A 23,470-nucleotide genomic window follows, 5' to 3' on the forward strand; every position below is an offset into this window, starting at 1 on the left:
CATAATGAGTGGGTTAATTCTTCAAGCATTATTATTATTCAAATACAAATTTGGACATAGTTTCAATATGTATTACAAATGTCTTGCTCAACATACACTTTTCAATAAATCTATTCATATCAGCTTATGATCTCTGAGAAATGTATACATCTACAATTCTATGCAAAGTAAAGAGTCATTATTCTTCATTATTTTTTTCAATTATAACTGAGACTGTTATATAATTTCCTGATAATCTCTGATCTGGTTAATTCATCACTGTATCTGGCTGTAAGATTTGGGCCTGAACACACTGACGTCAAGCTCACATGACCTTTGACTACAGTACCCCCCCCCAACCACCACCACTCCAATCATGTTTACCTGCTGTCTGTCTCCTGTGGGGTAGTGATCGTCTGGTAACACACCCTGTCCATTCTCTGATGCACCATTAGAAATGAGTCCATTATCATACACTAAGGGCTGGGGACATATAAGACCCAGTTCTAGCGTACTGTTTGACGCAGAAGTCCGTCTCATAGGGGAGGTCACTCTAGTGACTGGCATTTTGTAGTCCGATTGTAAAGATAAACAGCTAGAATATGGCGAGCGTTTCTCTATAGATTTATATGAACTGTACTGACTGTATCTCCCATAACCACTCACAGCACAACTTAGTTTTAAATATGATGGAGTATTTGTACACTCTTTAAATTCCACATCAGCTGTTGAGGCCAGTTTTGGCATGTTTGTGAGGAATACCCCATTTTCTGAGGCAGAGCGAATTTTTTCAGAATACTGATCTCCTCTAGTGGGGCTCAGGGCACTCTCTGAGCGGATCACGTTCTCTCTGCTTCCAAATACTGGTCGCTTGGAGTCGTTACTGGAACCTCCTTGGCTTAATGAAGATTCACTGTCTGTAATAAACAAATAAACATCAGTTAATTTATATAAAGTAAGGCCAAAGTTTTTTTTTCAATTGGTTTACGATTCCGCCGACCCTAATTTTCACCAATCATGAAAATAAAAATAATGTCTTTTTCCGAAATATTTTTCCGGATTTTTCTCAGCTAAACTGGTGGGTTTTAAATTTTAGAATGCATCTTAGTCAAATAAGCGCTTATAAATATATGAGCCCTTTAGCAAACATTTAGGTGACCGTAAATAAACACATGTGCAAACCAAAAATGGCGGTTCTGTCATGTAACAAGGTAATTCCTCACTGAAAGCAATGACACACACTTAAAGAACTTTTTTCTGCATGGAAAAGTGAATAAAATCTTGGATGCATGATCCCTTTCTCTAACTGCGATGTCTCAATTGGCTAAATTCATACCGTAATATTGGAGCCCAACCCTGATCGACCTAGCAGACACGGATACACCTATAGATAAAAGGGATTTATCAGTGCCTTCTCATGGGCCGAAATTCGTCCTCATTCCCAATTGAAAATGAGTTCAGTTTTTCCAATTTGGCAGTATTTTTCCCAATTGGTGAACAATGCTTTTATTTTTAATTATCTTTGGAAAAAAGTAAAATTGTCAGATTGTCTGTAATTTTCATCTATTTAACTCATTTAGCAAAGCTACAGTCATAACACATGTTTAAAAACACTGAAAAAACATCGCCAACTTTTAATCCGAATTTCCTCCGTTTTTCTAAAAATGATGATATTGTGTAATTATATAGATTTATTAAGCTATTTCCACCTACTCTATTGATCTGCAAGTGAAGAGGACTTTTAGAAAATGTGTACTTAGTATAATTTTTGCAGGAGGTTTATAATCTCCAGAAACAGATACTATAATGACCTAAATTGAAATCTCATACACACATGTACATGTACTACCCTAAGTTGTAAAAATACTTTATACTCATTGAAGTCCATTTTACCTTTATTAGTCTATTATTCATAATTGATCTTGTATCATGGTATGATGAAGATGGATCATATTTAATTGTCATTTGGTTGCCCAAATTAGAGTTCATGCTGAAATGTTAAATGAATTACCCCTGAATACATGATTTAAGCAACATTTTAAAAAATTTTCCAATTTCATCAAATAGCCGATAATTGTTCCCAATTCCCTAAAAATGGTGTTTCCCAAAATCATAGGCTGATAAATCCATGGATAATAGTGAAGCCAATTTAGTGTTGAGAGATACATCTTAGTTGAAGTAAAGCTGACTGGTATTTCACTGGATAAATTCAAATGTGTATAAAACATTTTGTTAATTTATAGAAGTAATTTTAATATACAAATCTTTGCAAATTTGATACTCAATTGAGATCAGAGCCCTCTGAATTACTATAAAGTAAATAATGAGCATTGCCTACTGTGCAGGTACATAACAAAATTTGAAGAAGGACTTGATTGAGAAATTATTGGAACATTAAATTTGATAGCTGCATGATCAAATTATTATAACTTTTATTTCAACGTTAATTACTTTCAATATTGTTAAACAATTAAATTGTATTTTTCTTCAATCTAAATTTAACTTAAATTTGGATCCTTATTTTTAGTTTGTGGGGATACTGAGGTTTATAACACATCACATATCACTGAAGAGCACAAAAAGAAGTTGAACATCATGAACCAAGCACTGATTGATAAACAAAAATCAGAACTAAATGAAAATGACATTCAGTCTAAAGTTAGAAATGAATTAAAATTAAATAAAAAGAGTTATGTGATCTAGACAATAGAACTTAAAAGTACTATTGACATGTATTATTTTCATTAAAATAAACATTACTGGTATTTTAAAATGAAATTGTTGAATCCTAAATTATTTTTATTTTTATTTTTCGACCACCCAATGCATTTTTTGGAGACAGAAAATCGTAAACCAAAAAAAATAAAAACTTTGGCCTAAATAGACACTACCTGTACACAGCATTTGACAAAGTGGTCATTGAAAAGACGTAGAATTCAAAGCCTTTCCCTCAAGAAAAAATATGAGTGGGAAGGTTTACAGTACATTCTTTCTGAGTCAATAGACTTTTATATCAGTCTCACTGCAGTTGATACATAGATGGCTTTTAGAGTTCAATTTCACTGACACTTAAAACATCAGGCCTAACAGAATCAGATTATGCATGCTTCTGACACACAGATAAACTCTGTAATGGTATTTCCTATAATTTCTCCATATACAATCTAGAATGTGTCCTTATTCCCAAGACATCCATATGTCATTATCTAAGTGATTTTTCCAATCAGATTGCTTGAAGGACCATAACCAAATCTTCACGTATCAAAATTTAAAAAAGAAACCAACCTTGATGTGAACTGAAATCAGTATAAACTGCAACAAGTGTCCATGATCAATGGTTAAGGTTAGAGGTGTGTTGAGACAGCTTGTGAAGCAGGTTTCAGTGCTAATTTTAAATCAATAGTCGAACAGAGAAATCACATAAAAATTTCTTCACATGACAAAGTTAATCAAGCTTTTCACAAGTTGACAAGACATAATCCTGGCTTCTACCTGATCAATACCTAGGGCTTGAGGTAGGTGAGAACGGTTGACAGGGGATGCATACTCCTCCAAGGCACCTGAACCCACCTCTGGAATTTCTAGGGGTTTATATTTTATGCCCTGTTGTTTGTAGGTTTTTTGAGATATCATTGCTCATTATCTTCACACATACCATTCTAAACTAACAATCTGATTGAGCTACAGGGATTTTCTTACTATAAAAAACTAGCTGTATCACTTTCTTTATCATACACAAACCTTTGCCATAAACCCATGCAGTGGTATTACCTGCTCTATAAAATGAATCACTCTTCATCTTTTCCCCTTGCATATCAAACTAGAAAACTGACCAGTCAGCAAGGGCCCCGCCGAGGGGTAGAAATATAAGGGTATAGCTTACAGAATGAGAATTTTAATTGATTACAAAAATTTAAAAATATATGAAGAAGAATATGCAATAACAACTGTATTTATAAAATTTCAAGATAATTCTTAAATATCCAACAACCTGTAAAGAGTATTCCTGTATTTACATAAGGCAGTAAAAAAAACATCATATCTATAATAACTCAATTAAATGTATATTTAAACAAGAATAAAGCATGTGTTTTATAAAATGCCAGCCTTCAGTGAATACAAATATCACCCAGGCTTGACCTCAACTTCAAAACAAACATCAGTTGCAGACAATGGTTAATTTATCTTAAAGTGACAAATAAAGATAAGCCTGGAAAATTTTCTGCCCAAGACAAGATAATTAATCCCAAGGGATTAATTGTATTGCTCTCTCATCCTTTTCTTCCAAATTTACAATAAGAACTCTTTCAGTAATGACAGAATGAGTTTATTATTGGACTACCCGTTAAAATTAATAGTATTCTTGAATTTACATATGGCAGCCCCCCCCCCCCCCCAAAAAAAAAAAAAGAATAAAAAAAACAAAAACAAAAAACAAACAAACAAAAAAAACATATCTTTATGTATATCTTGTTTTTAGAATTCAATAAAATCATAACTCGTTGTATATTTTACCAAAATAAAGTATGAACATTATTTAAATCCATATTTCAGAGAATGTAAACATCATTCAGAATTGACCTTAACTTCAAAACAAACTTCATTTGCAGACAGAGGTGTTAATTAATCTCAATTTGACAGAAACATATAATGCTTTGGATTTTCTTCAAGAGGAAAGTTAATTAATCCCATGGGACTAGTTGCAGCTTTCACAGTTTACAATAGGAACATTCTCAGCAGTTATCTCTCTTTGCCCTGGCATTCATTCTAATGTGAAGTTAAGGAATCTACCCCACCACCCCAGCTCCAAACTGGATGACACAGAGAACCAAACTTAGCATCAAAATATGTCTTACTGCCTCTTCAACCAACATACCAAATTTGAACTTAATTGGTCAACTACAAAAAAAGTTATTAGAAAAAAACAGAAAATTTGTGGACGGAAGAATGACAGACAGACGGACAGACAGGCAGAGTAATTACTATAGGGCACCCACAAATCCTTGCGGGGCCCTAATAAAATGACATATTTCCCTTAGCTTATTTAATTTTATTTTTCAGAGGTACTCCTCCTGAAAAAGAGTAGTTACTAAAGTATGTGACTCCTAGTGGATGAAGTCTCCAAAATCTGTGCCCATGCAGGGTCAAACATTACATGTTAATTTGTAAACCACACTAGAAGGGTTATTTCCCCTCAACTGCACGTGTGAACCCTGGTCTGTTTAACTTCATGTACAGTTCAACATCAACTTCACACATACTCCATAATGTCTCTCATCTCACTCATTAACTTCTAATCAACTTGTCATAGTCAGGATAACTGCAGGTGCATGTGTTCTCCAAAAGCCAGGAAGATTGTACAGGATGGAGTCCAAAGTTTATGATGTACTCTGACAACTTGAGTGTTCCCATTTATATCCAACATAAAACACATAATTAAGTAGAAAGGTTAATTAGATTTATAACTCTGACCTTGTGAACTCTGTTGAGCCATGTCTTGAAACATTCTATAGTAATAAATACACCATTCCGAAACTGTGTTTATGCCTGTGTGATGTCACAACCACCACTTCCTTTATGAAATTCAACATAGCTAAGGGCAGTCGTATATACATACAAGACAGTCAAGAAAATCATTAGTGACTGAATTAATTAAACATGAACATTAATAAAAACTATTCTAAGACTTATTAAGTTTCATAATTGCTTTTTATTTCAATTAATGATCACATAAACTATGAAAGTATTTTACTGTTACTTGGGAAATGGAAGATTCAAATCATTAATGTCTGTTGGAAATGAGTACCGGGGTAAATAGATTAAAAATTTGTAAGGCTCTCAATGAGGTAATATTTCCTGTGAACATGAGGGCCTGTACATATCAATCATTTCTGATTACTGTCTCTATAATTCCTGAGAAATCCAATTTGCTCTGAGACAACCAAATAAATATACAATGGAGAAAAAATGGAAGATTCCAACTGTTTATCATTGGCCCTTTTTAATGCGAGTTAGAAATAATTGAACTTCCTACAGCTATAACAACCGGAATATAAAGATTTCAGTTCTAATGAACAGGGAAGTACTGATACACATGACATTATATATACATGATAATTCTAAACAATACACATTTACTCACCAAAGTGAAAGAACAGCCTAGAAAAAGCCCCAGCCAGCTTATATATTACACTGTGACTATCCTGAAAACGATTAAAACTCTTAAAATACTAATATTTTCCTGATACGTTTTCCACTCGCACATGCCTGCTCTCCTCTCACTAAAAACCAGGCCAACAGGAAGCAAGTAGGCCAACCACAGCATATTGTAGCACACAGAGACCCCTAAAACTCAAATGGTTTCACAGTAATCATTTTTTTTTATCCTCTTCATCAGATCCATTTTTAACTGTGTTATCTGGATACACTCAGGCATTCCAGAACCTCATTATATCAAGATTACTATTTTTTGTAAACATTTCAAAACAAAAAACTTGAATCCAATACGTTCAATGATGTGTCATTCTGAGGAGTGGTGGCAGACTCAGAGTTATAGAAACACTTGTCTTACAATCTCCCAAAGATTTTAAAAACTTCTTTGGAAATCAAAAAGAGAGTTCAAACACTGGTCACTACAACCACCCAAACTTTTGAGTTGTAAAAAAGCCAAAGACTAGGGACTTGTAAAAAAGCTAAAGTACTAGGCACTTACCGGTACTAGGAACAAACAAAAAATATCTTTTTTCCAGAAATGAAATGAAGAAATAAACCAAAAGCATGTACTGAGAATAGGTAAGGAAGGAGACTATTACATATCTCATACAGATGGACACCACAAGAATTTCTGATACAACATTTAAGTAGGAACTGGAGGGGTGGATGTTCCAGAAAATTAAGACGACAACATATTAAATGATCAAAACCTGGCAAACGAAAACTGAGTATACACATTCATTTACCCTTCGTCTGACCAGTCAGAAATGACAATACTAGACATTCCTCACCTCATGACCTTAAATGACTTAAACAAATAATAAGGATTGACAGTTTTTGACAATTACATTATAGAATTGACAACATATACATACAGTTAGAGCGGTCAGTGTGTGGAATAAGGCCCTTCATCTTTAGAATCTTTCGGCCAGTCAGTACAGAATGATTCACAAGTCCATTACAAACAGTAATGTAATATTATGTATGAACCAGTCTATGTAATACTGTATGAACTCCGGGGCCTGTGTCATGTCTGCGTCAAATTTCTCGTTGGTCATGGTTCTATGATCACATGGGGACTAATTCAAAACACACTTCTCATTAATGACTGAATTCAAACACAAATTCTAGCATTACTCCACAAAACCACAAAATGCATTAACTTAATTAAATTAACTTATTGAGACTGTTTCCTTACTTCAAATATTCTTCTCTTTTAATTTTTTTTCTGCCCATATAAATATTGTATTTGTCTTCAAACACCCCAGATCTTGATACAGCCCTAATCTTAATTCTTTCTCTTTAATGTCTTTGAAATCTCAGAATTGAAATAAACAGTTAAAACTAAATGCCAAATTGGAAGGAAAGCAAAACTAGGACTTAACACAACCCATAGAAAAATCAAAACAAGTAATAAATATTCTCCAGAGTGGACACAGAGACTTAACCTGAGAATGTCTCAAGAAACAAAAAACAAAACAAAAATAGTCAAGTCAGCAGTATACTGTACAATACTACCGAGAAGTGTAATCAAATAGTTACATGTATATTGTTACATATATATATATGTGTAACAATACACGTATATATTATTCATATTACGATGTTATTATATATAAGATATAAAACATTAGAATCATTGACTGATAGACCAGTAGTGCAAGGGAAGTATTCTTGGGTCTCCATGTTCAATACATAAAATTCCCTGACTTCTACTTGTTCCTCCTCCACACTTTCCCTATCATAATTAGTATAATGGAGATATACTGGACTGTCATTATCAATAATGCCAGAAATGGATTAACTACCGCTTCGTTCTATCTCTTAAGGACAGACTTAGTAGTAATATGTTGAGTTGCCTCCTCTATGGAGTCAACTCATGCAAACCTAACTTTTTGAATATCTAATACCTATAACCTAATTTTTTAATGAGAGAGAGAGGGGGGTGAAAAAAGTCTACTAGAAGGCAGATCAGGTGAGACATTGTTATGGTATTGATCCACTGTGACTCACTCCCTGTTATTTCTATACATTAAGTACATTCTATCACTGCCATTGATTTTTTTCAGCAATATTCCCAGATTACAATGGGGAAAACTTTCACATTCATCCTAGAAATTATGAAAATTTTCTCAAAAAAAAAAAACAACAAAAAACCCATATTTCATGGTAAATTTTTTTCCCCTAGAAATTTACAAAATTTTTTAAGATTGTTACAAATTTCCATAACATATATCTATTTTTGACATTTACCTGAAGTTTCCGTCATTTTTAACTTGATATGCATTCCAAATATCCACTATAAGAAGAGAAGACAAGGCTGTGTGTGGTTACAGTCAGATCTGTGTGCCACACTCCACAAAAGCTCCAGTCAATTCCTGATCAGGCCCAGAAACATACAAACCCTTAACTTGGTTTTAATTATTTTGTCCGATAATCAAATAAATTCAAAAGCATGTTTGTACACATATCAACATGATCAACCTGAAACTGTCAACAGTTTGTCCCTCTCCAATCAAGCAAGAGATTTTAAAAATCTATGCCAGTCTGCATTGTAAATCTCCCCAGGTAAAAATGGTTTGGACCAATTAACACCACGTAATAGCTCATTAGAATTAAACAGCCAATTAATTGTCTATTGGTCACCTGGTGTGTCACTGCTTGTCAGTGGTCAAACAAACACCACTGAATCTGTAGGCACATGTGCCAGTGGTAAACACGGTAAATATAGGTAACTATTGATTTCCATCAATCTCTAACCAGATAATGATCAGCAGAACCCAACCAGTGTTGGGCAACCACACATAATCATTGTAGGTAAAAGTACTGTGTCAGCAATTCAGAATTTTAATGCTTTAAAATTTTAATTGAATAATTACTTCAATCTAGAATTGTTTAATTCTAGGATTGTTTTTAACTTGTATTTACTAAATGAATTGTTTCTAATCTATTTTTTTCATTAAACACCTGTTTTATTAGGTGTTGTTTGTAGCAGGTGGTAGTGAAAATTCTTTCCTTTAAAACAAACCTACTTCTATTCACTGCACTATCCAAATTCCAAAGGGTTTATTTCTGGCAAGAAAATGTATTTGCATCTATGAACCTTAATTTTCAAGATAAACACGAGCCAGGATTCACTGATTTCAGTTAATCATTTACATGAGTAAATGAAAACTCTCAATTACTTTTACAGACAAAAAAAAACTTGATTTAAATTTCACTTTCTTTATTAGGTAACCTATTTACCTCTGACAAAAACCATTTACTTGTATGTCAAATGAAATGTATTCCTGAGGTGACAAATTTCCACCTGTATTACAATTTACAGGCCCCTCCCTTCATATATCCCTATTACTTACCTGTTTCATCCCAATCGCTGTAATTACTGATAAAATTCCACTCTCACCTGTAATTAAGGCCACTGCTTCCCCTGTCCACAGGAATGCAGCGGATTTTGACGAGTAACGAATGCCCTATATCCTGGAGCTGCTACTGTTTGCGTCTGATGACACTCTCATTTGTAACAAGCTTATTTATCACAATACCAGGTGGACTTTTAAGAAAGCTGTCCAGTCTCTAATTCCTTCCTAATCAGACATGGACCTATCTTGTTTACAATATATACATCTATCTTGTTATTACTGACCAGAGGTAAACATGACACCAAATAGCTTCATTAAGATAGTAAAATTTTTAGTGGTCACCATAGATTCTATTCATACCAAACCTGACAACTTTAGATAAACAATCTCAGCTGGTCATTCTAACTCAGAATGTTTATGCACAAAATCATTACTTCAGGAAAAACTCCAGTGGTTATAACTCACAACTTGTCAACATGTGCCTTGAGGTTCAATCTAGCATATCACTGAGCTAAGCGAATCAGTGAGTCACCCCTCCTCGGAAACTGAGACTTAAAACAGCATACTTGATGTAAAAATCCACAACCATTGTCTGAAGTTTTCAATAAATAACTTGTATATTTACAAAGAAAACTTACCATTGATTTCTTCCAATCACTTGAAAGATGACAAAATACAACACACTGTGTATACACAATACAGGTATATTTTTTTCTGTAAATTGTTAACTCACAAACCATCCCAAGAAAGAAAGTTATTTATAAAAACTTTTAATATATCCCACTGAATTAGTCACTTCCACATTTTCTCCACACACAGCACAAGGCATGCAACAATTAAGATTTTCAGAATTCGGGACCTGTTAAAAGGTTTAAATTTTTTGGCAATGGAAGGAGATTATTTTTATCTGTAAGAACCTGAAAATATTAAATCATAGCATTGAGGGGTAGTGTATTGGCTTCGTCCTCACATTATTTACATAAAGACAGGATAAATTTTCTTTTGACATTTTAGAGATGGTTTCACACCATTTAAAATACCTGATAGCTTTTCAAATGATCAATAGATTCTTTTATATCAAAGCAAAAGTGTGACTGAAGTTTATTTCTTCTACATATCAGCACCATGTATTAAAATCTACCAACATGTAAGTTTTCAGCTGATTTCATTGAAAAATTGCACTATGATTAGCAAATTATGATAGATTTTCAGAGCAATTTTATGTTTACTTTTTTTTGCAGTAAGCTAAAACTATATGCAGTAAAACATGCTTTAATATAATAGCAAACATGCTTATAATGAATTGACTCTTACAGCGAAGTGATTTTCATTCCCTGTGGCTTTACGTTTATAACGAAGCAAAATTGTCCATCCTTGGCACATCATTTTAAGCATGTTTTACTGTTTTATTGTAAAGAAGAACACTAAAGAAGATAATAATTATAAAAGAAATAACACCCCCCCCCCCCCCATCTGAGAATTGAATTAGTGGGTTTTACCTAAGTGGTTACAATGGAGCAGTAGTAAAGCAAAAACCTACCAGAAAATTTGATTGTAAATTACATACATTTATAATGTCCTCCTACAATAGCACTGTCCACTGACCAGAGTACACAGATACATGTATAACCAACTAGATCTGGGCTGTGTCCAACACACCTGCTCCAAGTGGACATTAATCAGTGTATGAAGATCATGTCATAAACAAACAATACAGACATGGATACTCGTGATGGATGTCATTTTTTTTTAAGTGTGACTGGTCTATGTTGTACAATGATTTGTTTTATCTTGTCTGGCAGGGGCCCAAGAAAACTTTCTCCTGATACTGATCTAATTATTCTACCTCCATCACATAAAGGTATACAGTAAGGCACCTTATTGCATAGGTGAGTCATTTTCAAAAACTTGCAACAAATGGACTCCTGGCAGCTACAATAAAAAATATCACAATGTCCTCCTTATACACCTAATACAAAATACTGAAATGTTGATATACAGTTGTGATGGCACTGAAGACTGCAGGAGTTATCTGCCCATTGCCATTAACTTGACAGGAAATTAAAGCAGAAAATAGCACCATCAATAATTCAGACAAAGTGTTCCCCAAATTGTCATAAATCTTTTTCTCATTTAAGCAGACCTTCTGTTCACAACCAAATCATTACCTAAAGATGAATCCATTTCCTGAACATTTTATATTTAGCCTACATGTAAAGTAATATCAATGATACTATTACTGCTAAGTAAAGTTCACATTTTACAGACCTAAAGATATTATAATTCTCACTTCAATGATGCTGTCCTGTAACTTACATTATAAAATCAGTATCTACCAACTATTGTTTTTGAGGAGAATGTGCAATAAGTCTGATTAGACATGAGTGTCACAATGAACTGCAGCAGCTAAAGAAAAATTCCATGGACTCACATAAAATTATAAACTGACGACTGATTCCAATGAAAATTGGTAAAAACACTGATTTGCATGAAGTTGAAAATTGGGAATGTCAATATTAGTAAAACTGAAAATCGTCATCATCACAAGATAAACTTTGGCCATTTTAAAAAAAAAAAAAAAGTTATGTTAATATTGAAAGATTCCACTCACCTGTGACAGTGTTGTCCAATGAACAATTGCCAATAGAGTCCTCGTTTGTACTCAGCACAGATGTTTGGGGGATTCTGGGGGACTTTGACACCACATGAACATCTACAGAGTTTGGTGATTCCACTCGAGCACAGGGCTCCTCTTTATAATGTACACCACTAGTACTGGGGCCATCCATCTGTGTAAGGTTCTCTTTGTTCATCCCTGGCGGTGACACTGCTGCTGTTGCTCTCATGGCCTGGGGTCTAGATTGTCTCTGGCCCTCACTCTGGGGCTGAGGTGCCTCAGATAAACTCTTTGGTGATTGCTTCTCTTTGAATCTTTGGTAAACATCTCTCTCAGCAATGGTGTTTTGTTCGATGGATTTCAGAATTCTGCTAGAAGCAGATGGAATTTGGTTTGGCTTCTCATCATGGACAAAGCCTGCTTCATGATCAGCAGTAAAATCATCCAAACTGTCCTGGCTCCGGGACTGGGAGTTGGACCGTCGCTTAGAACGACCCATCAGCTTCAGGAAGGAGCTTCTCACTTTACTTCTGGAAAAGCTCTCTTCCTGTTGAGATCCAGCAGTGTCCATACTTGAGGTAGATCCTTTGTCCTTATGAGATTTTCGTCCAAGTCTTGGTGACAACTTTCTAAAGAAGTTCCCAATGCTGCCTCCAACTGACCGCTTTGTTGGAGTTAGTTTATTACTGTTGTCCCTTCCAGGATGTGAGGGCACAGAATTTGACCGCTCTGCTTTGATATCCTTGACAAGATTATTGTGTGTGATTCTTCCACCTGGTGGGAATCTCTCTTCAATTTTGGCCTCTGCAAGTCTCTTCACCTCCTCTGAATATTTATTGTTGATGGCTTGTCTATAACTCACTGTACGGTCATGTTCATATTCCCTGGACAGCTCATTTACAGGAGGCATTGGTTTTTGTCTGGTAGGAGATCCCCCATTGGCCATTCCATTTTTAGCATTCTGTCGTCCCATGACCCTTTTCGTATTGTTTTGACTAGAATCTGTTACATCAATACCATTCTGCACAGGGTACTCCTTCACAATTAACTCGGTCATTTCCTTAATTTTTGATGAATACTCACTTTTTCCTCTAGGACTATCACAATCTGTAAAAGAAGGATCAAAAGCTGGATCTATACTTGAATTCATCTCTTCCCCCTGAAGCACATCAGTTTCATGCTCAAATGAGTCTGAATGCCTCACAGTAACTTTAGCATCATAAGTCACATGCTTTGGGCTCACTTTACGAGCAGTTGCACTGTGTTCAGATTTCATGCTGGATGTTAAGACCCGGGTCGGAGTTGTTGATCGACTCCGTTCTTTTTTAACTTTAGCAGGCGTGAGGACTGCACTGAAGCTCGTTCTGTATGGCTGGGGTATTCTAACATCTATTTCCTCCTCAGTATCTGGGTCTCGATTTTGTGATCCACTGGCTGACTTCTGCCGAGTGATATGATCTGAGACCAAGTGAGGTTCCTTCTTGTTAGACCTGTGGTCCAACACAGACTGTGGAGCTAAAGTATCCATGACTATGAGTAGGGTGGTGGATCACACACTCAGAGATCAGTGGTCTCCACGGAAACATGATGGCAGATTAGTCTGAAAGATGAAATGTTGTAATTAAATTAAACTGCATGGTATCATATTTAAATATATTGAAGACAATACAGTTTTCCATAGTATATTGCAGAATAGCTGTCCAAATGCATTTCATCATGAACAATTCACTTACAAACATTGTACCTGAATACAAATACTAATTCAATATCAAAATGTTCCAATATGTAATTCATTTCCATGAGGTGCCAGCACAGATAGGTACATTTCCACTTTCATTTCATAATGAAATTAATAGTAACAGGGAAACAATTTGCATCATCACTAAAAGCTTTATTATGCTGGCTCACTGGTATATACATAATTTCATACACCCATTTTGATTTGAATATACATAATTTCATACATCCATTTTGATTTGAATCAATGACAGTTGTGAATGATTCATGAATTTCCTTGTCTTGACCAAAGAAAATTTTCTTCACCTATTTATCCATATTTTTTTTTTTGTAATCCAACCAATTCCTTACAATGAATGCAAAATAAAAATAGAACTTGCACTAAATTTCACAATGTTTGAAGAAAACTCAGATGAACCTCATGGTCAGTTCTGTGACAAAACAGAATGAGAAGAACTTTGTCAAAACAACACTGTACACCTTAATTACCTTGTCTCTATTGATTCTTAATTGTCTACATGGCTAAAGTATTGACACCATGACCTACATCAAAAATTCATTCAATCATTTCAAGCTACATAAATCAAGCTAAACACTTAGTAACCCGACCTGGGCAAGAACTGACTGGTATGTATTTAAAACTACTATCAAAGACCCTAGTCAAATACCATAAGCAATTAAAATACCTATCAAGAAAGGTTTTAGAAGTTACACCATTTTTGCCAGAAGTGGTGATCAGAATAATTGTACATGGCCCCCCATTTAAAAGCAATACAAAATAAACAAACTTACTTGATCAGTGGTTTTGGATAACTTACCAGGAAACTGTATATAGTAGTATACCCAGCCACATCCAGAGGTAATGCAGATAGGTGACGGGGAGGGGAGATAGAGGGGACTGATAGAGGCATTTAATCTGACAATGGCTTCCAGTCAACGGACACAAAGGCTTCAATTGATCAACAGATAATCCAGGTAGTTACACGTTTGTACTCTTGCTAAACTCTTTACAACTATCCCATTAAATGTAAATAAAGAAACTGAACACCCTTAGTACACAGGTATAGATATAGTACAGATGTTAATCTTCCATATCAGAGAACCTAGCTGAAGAAGAACACAAGCAATTCAGGGCTGGGTCTCAATAAACACTGGGAAAGTTTCAGCAATCGATACCTCATTCATTTTTTTAAAAATCCTTATTTCAACACTGTGCATACTGAAATAAAGAACTTGAAATAAATTCATTCACTAAATTGATAAGTTTCCTCGTTGGATGGATACGTGCACATGTCAAAAGAATGTACAGCTCATTATACAACCAAAGGTTTTTTTTCCTTAAGTATTGGCCAGTAGGACACAGTATTAATAGATTCCCCCCTTCTAAATAAACCCCCTTTTACTACCCCCCCTTTTAACTAAAAACTGGGGCTTCAATTTGATCCATATTAACAAACCAATACTATTCACTTAGGGTTATCATACAAAGTGTGAAAATTAGCGACATCAATCAACCAGACTTGTAAGAGATTTATTAGGACCCGACACTCCAAACCACACTTATAGTAGATATGTTTTTTGCATAGAGCATATTAATTTGAATTGTGCAAGTAGTTGTAGAGTGTTTCGGCAATTAAGTAGCCTCATCAGGGGTCACAGACACATAATATGATGTTCATTTTAGGTGAGACCTGATTATCTCGTCACCTATGTTCTTGTGTTTGCTATAAGCTATGATTGGTTGAAAATTAAATAAAGTTTTGCATTCTGGATTTCTCAGAATGGTATTCCAATATTTCAGAATTCGTTTTTTCAGTCCTTTAATACAAGGGTTAAATTTAGTAACCAGTACTGTAGGGTTATGCAATTGTTGTTCTTTAGTGTTTTTGAGGATGAGTTTTGATCGGTTTGTGTTGATCTACTGCATATAAATGTTATTTACAATCTGTTAGAGTTTTTACTGCTCAGCATGTTATCAACAAGATAGAATTAAACCAGCTCAAACTAGATTCCACCTGGGATTACTAGATAAAACTTTCAATGTTTTATAGGAATTCCAATTAACAATCAAGTCATAATTATATCATACAGTACCTTGGGGTATTTTCTAAAGATCAGAAGAACTAAATATCCCATCTCTTATCAAAACATTGATTATGCATCTTGCCTATCTCCAAAATGGTATAATTAGTTTCATAGTTTGGCAAATTGTCTGCATGCTAGGATGTTTCTAGATGCCATCAAGCAGAAGTTATCTTGAAGAGAAACAATTAGTTGGCTTTTCGATCCATTCACAGAATTCCTACTCCTGACACATCCCTCGTTTGAGTAAACCCACATGACAGGCTTTACTTGACTTCCTTTGAATTATCTCTGAGTTTGATGTAACTCCTTCAGATGCACAACATATTGACAGCATGCCACAATCAAAAGTTTACAAAATACATTCCTTACCTACCAAAAACTTAATTGGCTTGGCTCTAAGATTTAGTCTTTAAACTTGTATAAACATCTAGAAATTCACAAAAATTGAATCCCTCGGATTTGAGTTTACTGTCAGTTGTTTTAAAAGCTTGAAATTCTCTACCAAAGAATAAGTGGCTCCTGTCATTTGATGTAACTAGCACAATGACACTTTGGTTGTTGTCTTTGAATTTTCTTTTGCTTTATAGAATGCAAACCATGTGTTTGAGTTTGTAAGTCTAGTATTGTGAAAGTAACTTGGAAATAAAATATATATGCATGTATTAGAAGTGTATTAGAGGTCACTTGTAAATGCTTATAATCATATCCCTTCTAGCAGAATTGCCAGCTGAATTTACTAGCTCCTGTACATGTGATATAAATTTACCATACCAATGTCTGATTGCTTGCAATTTCTCTGCAAATCACACTTTCTGCATGAACTTTCAGTAAAATAAATTCCCTCCATCTGAACTTGTGACTACATATATATCTAGTATGTATATGATACAGTCAAACCTTGTATCCTGAAATAGATGGAACCAAGAAAGAAACCAAGAAAAAACTTCTCGATATCCGAGGGTTCGAGATACCGAGGGTAAAATTCTTAAAGAATGTGTAGTTGGTACTTCCAAATCATATCATATCCATGGTATTCAAGATATCAAAGTTCAACTGTATATTTTATCCCCATGTGACTTCTTGTCAGCACTATCCATTTAACTTGAATTCATACATTCATACACACATGCTCTCCAAGAGAACACATCTTGTTACTTAACTTTGAGTTTTAGACATCATATACATATGTTTAAATATTTTAGCTTTATGAGAAAACTTAAGAAATATGTTAATAAACATGCATTTGACTACAGGTTTTTTTGTGAAGCTTTAAGCAATTATGTTTTTTAATGCTGAAGCTGTTCAGCTCAAAAATTTATACTGATATTTTGTTTTCATTCAATACACATTTTCATCTTCTCAAATCACTGGGGAAATAAACAATATAACCTGTTTTGCACAAGTCTTGAATGATTATGCTTTTAGTCCTGTTGCATAATTTGGACACATTGACCAAAAAATAATAATAATAATAATAATAATAATAAAAAAATCAATACTAGATAAATCAAAAGGTTCAAAACTAATTTGAAATATACATTATTTTGCAACTCAAATTTTTAATAGAATTTTTTTTTTCATCCTAACGGAAAATGTATGAATTATTATTATATTAGTATGAAGAAATTTAAACAGCTAAGATACAATGATTTTTTTAAATTCTGGCAAATTAAGGAGACAGTTTGAAAATCTACCTAGCAACACTTTAACACAGACTGATAATCTCACTTTCTTAAGCACACCATATTACCTGTCAACATTGATTAAATTTACAAAATATGAAGACAAAACCTGTCACCATATTTACCTTTGGTCAGCCATAATAAGTCCTGTCTTATCAACCCTCTGTAAATCTCATGTCTGCAGAAACACAATAATAAACAGGCAAATGAAGAAGCACTAAATACTGCACATTCCTCAAGGAGAAAGAATCCAGCTCTATGTATTTACCAAAGAGAAGAGTTTGAATAAAAAAATCCTTCTGAGCTGTTGATTGGTTATAGTCAGTTTCTGCTGCTGGAAAGTGACCAAGGATTGGAAGAGAGAGGAAAGCTGTTGTTTTCTCTGCTTCACATTAAAAAGTCAATCTGATTCACCTGAGTGTTTATCGTCCGGAAAACCTTCGGAAATCACAAACACACATTGATCAAGCTGATCTGCCTGAACTTCTTAATTAAGAGCAAAATGGGTGGGATCAAAAAGTTATCCCATAGCATAAATCAATCCCAGAATAAAAATAACGGTCAGGATTTCCAATCTTATGTAGAAATAAAGCTAACATTAGCAAGAGACCTTGAAGATACTAACCCAATGCACATACAACAGAAGTCACCATTTTTATTGACTTTCACATAAACCAGCCAATAAATCTGCTATAACTTACGCTGATGGATATATCCTTATGAGGCTGTATTGGGCTGTCAAGATGTGAACTTTGACATGCCTGTGACCTCCTGACTCTAGGGAAAAGAGAGAGGGACTGCTACCATTAAATTAGGGTCCCACAGAGCCTACATATATTTCATTGTGAGAGAAGCTGCTAGAGGTCCTTCCCAGCCACAACAAATGGATCAAAAATTTGATTGCTCACCTGTAAATTACAGGTCTTACCTATAATTTACCTACCAGTGGGCAGTATGGGCCCCTATTATCCCATCCAGACCATTACTTAGTGTGAAGGTTACTGTTTAGGGTGGGGTTTTATTGTCTATTTATTACTGGAGTACATACTGACTTCTATGGGATCAAGTCTTGTTTGGCATGCAGCAAATATTGATTCGCTCTCTTCTCTCTCTCTCAAATTACCTGATACACTCTATCCTTGCACTGAGGGTGGGGGCCCAGTTTACTCCACACCTGTAATATAAGAATATGAATTCTAAAGAAAAATTATATAATATGGGTCAAAAGTAACCCCTTGCTATGCTCACATTCATCAGTTTTTAAGCTAATGGTAAAGATGATGCAGTTCCCTAGACTAATGCAATAATTACTGCCATACATTAAGATGACTCATGCACACACTAACCATAAAGCAGGGATGCTCTTTGGAGATTTTTAGTGTAATTGCCAAAAACACTTGCAATTATCTCTTTACAAACTTTTATGTTTTTTTTGTTGTTTTTTATTAAATGATGCAAACTGTTCACAATGACATATTGCCAATTTGCCATATATAAATATACATACAAGACAATAATGCCTGGTGTAGATCAGTGTAACAGTGTTCATGCTTTTAAAAATTGATGTCATTTTAGGAGAATGGATGTAACAGATTCTGTTTGTTTAGTTAATGGGCTCCTCAATATTTCATCTAGGGTCATATTCTGCTCAGAGAACAATTAAAATTGCTTGGGATGATTTATCAAATCAATTATTTAAATCCATTTGTAGTCATATTAAATTTGAGGAATTTATGGTGTATTTGTTACATCTCTATGGTAACATTTTTTTTTTTATCACTTTCATCGGAATCTGATACTGATGCATACATTGGTATGGCATGCCTACAATTTGTCAAGATAGATCAGTGAAATACAACTCACTTAGTATCTGTAGACAACAAACATGACAAACTGTGAACATGTTTAGGGCCCCATGTTTATCAAAATGAGAAGTTCAAAATTTGATGATAAGAGCTGAAAACATGTTTCTGTAATCAATATAGTTGATAAATGTCAGTATATTAAATAAGGACTCCAGTGTTCATCCATCAATGTATAAAGAGGAAACAGGCCATGTGTTGATTGATGTACAGACAAGGTGCATTAATTCATTGAATTCATAATAGCCATGTTTACTATTCAAAACTTGTACAACTTTGTATAGAATAAAACATTTTTTCTGTGCTACTGAAGGTTGCTGATAGAGAGAAATCTAAATGACATTTATCGTATCATTACTGAAGTGCATCACTAAATCAAATCAATACAATTCAGGACCTGAACATTTCATCATTTCATGACATCAAGGGATTGTGTGATACAGAATACTGCCCTAAAGCCTGGCCTTTCAATCAAATTTCTCATCTCCATCTTCTCAGAGCCAAAACTTCAAATCTGCACACCATGATTTAGAAGCTATTAAATCATGAAGTCAGAATTTGAGCTACTGCCAAAATAATTAAGTCCATTTCCTCCTAAAATGTTTGCTAACTTGATGAAAATATCTTCCAGGATACAAAATTGATGAAAGGGCTACTGGCTATGCAGCAGTTAAACATCCAAAAGTACAAGGTCAGGCACCTTTGACAAGAGAACTTAATCAAGATTTTACAACAGAGTAAACAAACACACACACACATTGGAGGGTACTGACTCAGTCATTATCAAGTATCTGCTCTACAAAGAAACATACCTGTGTTTTGAATTTATAACACAGCATTTTCATATTGTAACAAAGTAATCTCCAATCTTTCTACTGCATACATGAGTAATCTAAGAATTATGAGGGCTCTAGCCTGTCTACTGTTGCATTTCTCAAGGCATTCTTATTCAAGTCCCTCTTTTAAGTCTTTATCCTTCTCATTCATCAACTTTTCAACAACTTGTTAAAATTATAGATACTAAAGTGAAAAAAGTTACAGAAAATGATAAATAAGAAATACAAACCCCTCGAAAACCATGATGTGCTGTAATATTGTGAACACTCCCTGCAGAACAAACTAACCTTAACTAGATACACAATCTCGTTTACTGCTCCTGTAAAGCACTCTGCTGACTCAGATCAAGGTAAGCAAGCACCTGTTCCTACAAAAAATCAATAAACATTTATAATTTAAAAATAGTATCTAGGAAGGCAAGGACACAAGACCAAAGCATTTACAGGACTATATCAAATTACATATCTTATATAATCCCTACAATTCAAGAATAACCCTTTGTTCATGTTATAATTGTATGGCCTGCTATTGCATTCCAAGATAATGTTATATTTATTTATGCAAAAGATGTATCTTTCACGCTCTCATCAATTTAAGGTGAATACCAAAATACTAGTTGGGCACGTAATCTTAGATAACAAAACATTGTTCCTGTAAGGGCAGAAGCAACATCCTAACTGAGCTTTAAGGTTATTGCATGATTAGCAACCTTGAGTTGAAATGTAACAGTGATCTTGACCTTTTTATGACCATGATATTTTTTATAATTTATTTATTTTTTTTTTTTTAAATTAGCAACCTCATAAAAATTAATTTCACAAACTTGTCCCCACAACTCAAGTCACCCCTGTGAAAAATACATGTACTGGTACAAGTGAAAGAAGAGGAATATTAAAACATCAATCATTTTGATCCTGTTTATGACCTGATTCAATTTAGAACTGCATTTTCCCGAAATTTGAAGATACCCTTTCTGATTTTCTGGTATTTCCTTTAAAAAAATGTATATGGAATTTCATTATGTTTATTGTAGTTATCAAACAGTCAAAACTCTAAAATATAAAATAAAAGTTTTCTTAAGTCAATTTTCAGGAGTTTCAAGATTACCAAAGATGACAGAATTTAAGTAAAATCAAGTACCCATAATAATTTCTTTTCTTATCTCTTTAAAGGAAAAAGTTCCATGTCATTTATCCGAACTTGAAGGGTCTGGGGGTCAAGCAACTTCCCAATTACCTTTATCTATATCAATAAAGAATCTCCTACACCTATTATTTCTACCCTCTAGTTCTGACTTGAACTCAATTATCCCAGCATATCACATCTGTGGTACAGACTTTCACATCTTTACCCATCATTATCACACAGTAAGGTTAGAAAGCTATCTTCACCAAACAGTATATAATACAATGAAAATACCTGGTAGGCTAGGATTTAGTCTTAGACACTTATAATATTCTTCATCCTAATGAATATAATTTTTATAGTCAACTTGAAGTATTCAGTATCATTAAACCTGGTTACTATCTAGTATTAGATACAATGGTACGTATTAGGTCAAGCTATAACAATTGCCAACCTATAATTTTTAGAGTGGGTAGGTAGATAAGGATGTTTTTTTTTTTTTTGGAAAAAAGAAATTAGTTTCCAGGTTTTTGTTGGGTAACAAATCATAGTCTAAGAGATTTTCATATAATTACTAAACCTAAATAAGCTCCTCTTATTTCAAGCCACTATTTGATAAGGCCAAACAAAAAAATATGTGTGGTTCCGGTTACACTTCCAAAAAAATTAGGGTAGGTAGGTAGGGATTTTTTTTTTTTTTTTTTTTTTAACAAAATGATTTTCTTAATTTTTTCTAAATAATACCTATCACTGCTTTGCAAATGGCATTTAGATGTGGTGTGATAATATACTAGTCAATATTGGTAGGGGACACCTACATGCTAGCTTCCTTTGGATTTAACACTATTAAACACTTGCACTATGTTTTGCAAGGTACGGAAGCCGGTAGGTGCCAGGTAGAAAAATATTTTATCTGGCGGCCGCCAGATAAGTTTCTGGCGGCCGCCAAATAATTATCTGGTGGTCGCCAGATAAATAACTGGCGGCCGCCAGAAAGTTATCTGGCGGCCGCCGGAGAATTATTTGGCGGCCGCCGGAGAATTATTTGGCGGCCGCCAGTTATTTATCTGGCGGCCGCCAGATAAAATATTTTTTCTACCTGGCACCAACCGGCTTCCGTAGCAAGGAGACCATCATTGCTGAAACTAAAACTTAAACTGGAGCCATTGATGGAAATCGGGGGAAATTTTGGAAAAAATATGAAAATTGCCAAAAAAAAGTTTAGGGTCGAGGGTATAAAATAGGGAAGGTCGGGTAACTGGAACCACACATATTTTTTTATTTGGCCTAAAACAAAAATCAAAAATGAAAAAAATTTCAAATTCCTGAAAACTTGAAACTTACCAAAAAAAAAAAAAAAAAAAAAAAAAAAAAAAAAAAAAAAAAAAAAAATGGCTGAAAAAAAAAGTTTGGATCGGGTGCATTTTCAGTGGGTCGGTAGGCAACTGAAAACAATTTTTTTTATTTTAGGCCTTATTTTCATGGTCAGTTAACCTGTCATCACCACACAACAGAAGTACACCAAGAATGTATCACTTATTACGATAACGTCCGAGAGAGTTTTGGCCTGACGTAATAATCTCTCTCGGGTGTTATCATAATAGGTAATATATTCTCTATGCACTTCCGTTGCGTTTACCTAAGGATTTCTCAACGCACTGACATCAATGCTGTTTAAGGATTAATTGTGGGATTCTTATGAGATGTATATTTGTCCTATCCACAAGTACCTGTGGTCATCACATCATTCTCTAAATTGACACCAGTACATACACAATGCAATGTACGTACCTAATAATCAACTTCCCACAAAAATGTTTACAGACTTTAAAATACCCAATAAAATTTTGTTGTTCCAGGAGCTTTTACACACACCTTGTTACCAGCCATGAAAACTCAATGAAAGAAAGATTATACCCATTATGCCTTCTACAATCCTATTCCTAATTCATATACATACATAGAGAATAA

General features: G+C 34.3%; 1 protein-coding gene across 3 annotated transcripts in view; it reads right to left on the reverse strand.

Annotated features, from left to right (window-relative positions):
- The window catches only part of LOC133189431 (disks large-associated protein 4-like), a 28,997-nt gene extending 8,256 nt beyond the window's left edge, over nucleotides 1-20,741 (reverse strand). Inside the window, exons 1-4 of one of the 3 annotated variants that reach the window (XM_061324812.1) lie at nucleotides 20,662-20,741; nucleotides 18,799-18,849; nucleotides 12,166-13,771; nucleotides 364-896 (exon numbers count right to left, since the gene is read on the reverse strand). In XM_061324812.1, the coding sequence (XP_061180796.1) occupies nucleotides 364-896; nucleotides 12,166-13,699 (2,067 nt within the window). In that variant the 5' untranslated portion in view covers nucleotides 13,700-13,771; nucleotides 18,799-18,849; nucleotides 20,662-20,741. Of the gene's footprint in view, nucleotides 1-363; nucleotides 897-12,165; nucleotides 13,772-17,800; nucleotides 17,958-18,798; nucleotides 18,850-20,603 lie in introns of those variants that run through there. The other 2 variants (XM_061324806.1, XM_061324818.1) reach the window with 2 other exon arrangements.
- Nucleotides 20,742-23,470: the final 2,729 nt, after the last annotated feature.

Source organism: Saccostrea echinata, unplaced genomic scaffold (genome assembly GCF_033153115.1).
Source record: "Saccostrea echinata isolate AGI-Se365-2 ecotype Australia unplaced genomic scaffold, CSIRO_AGI_Sech_v1 ptg000001l, whole genome shotgun sequence".
Taxonomy (NCBI): Eukaryota; Metazoa; Mollusca; class Bivalvia; order Ostreida; family Ostreidae; genus Saccostrea; species Saccostrea echinata.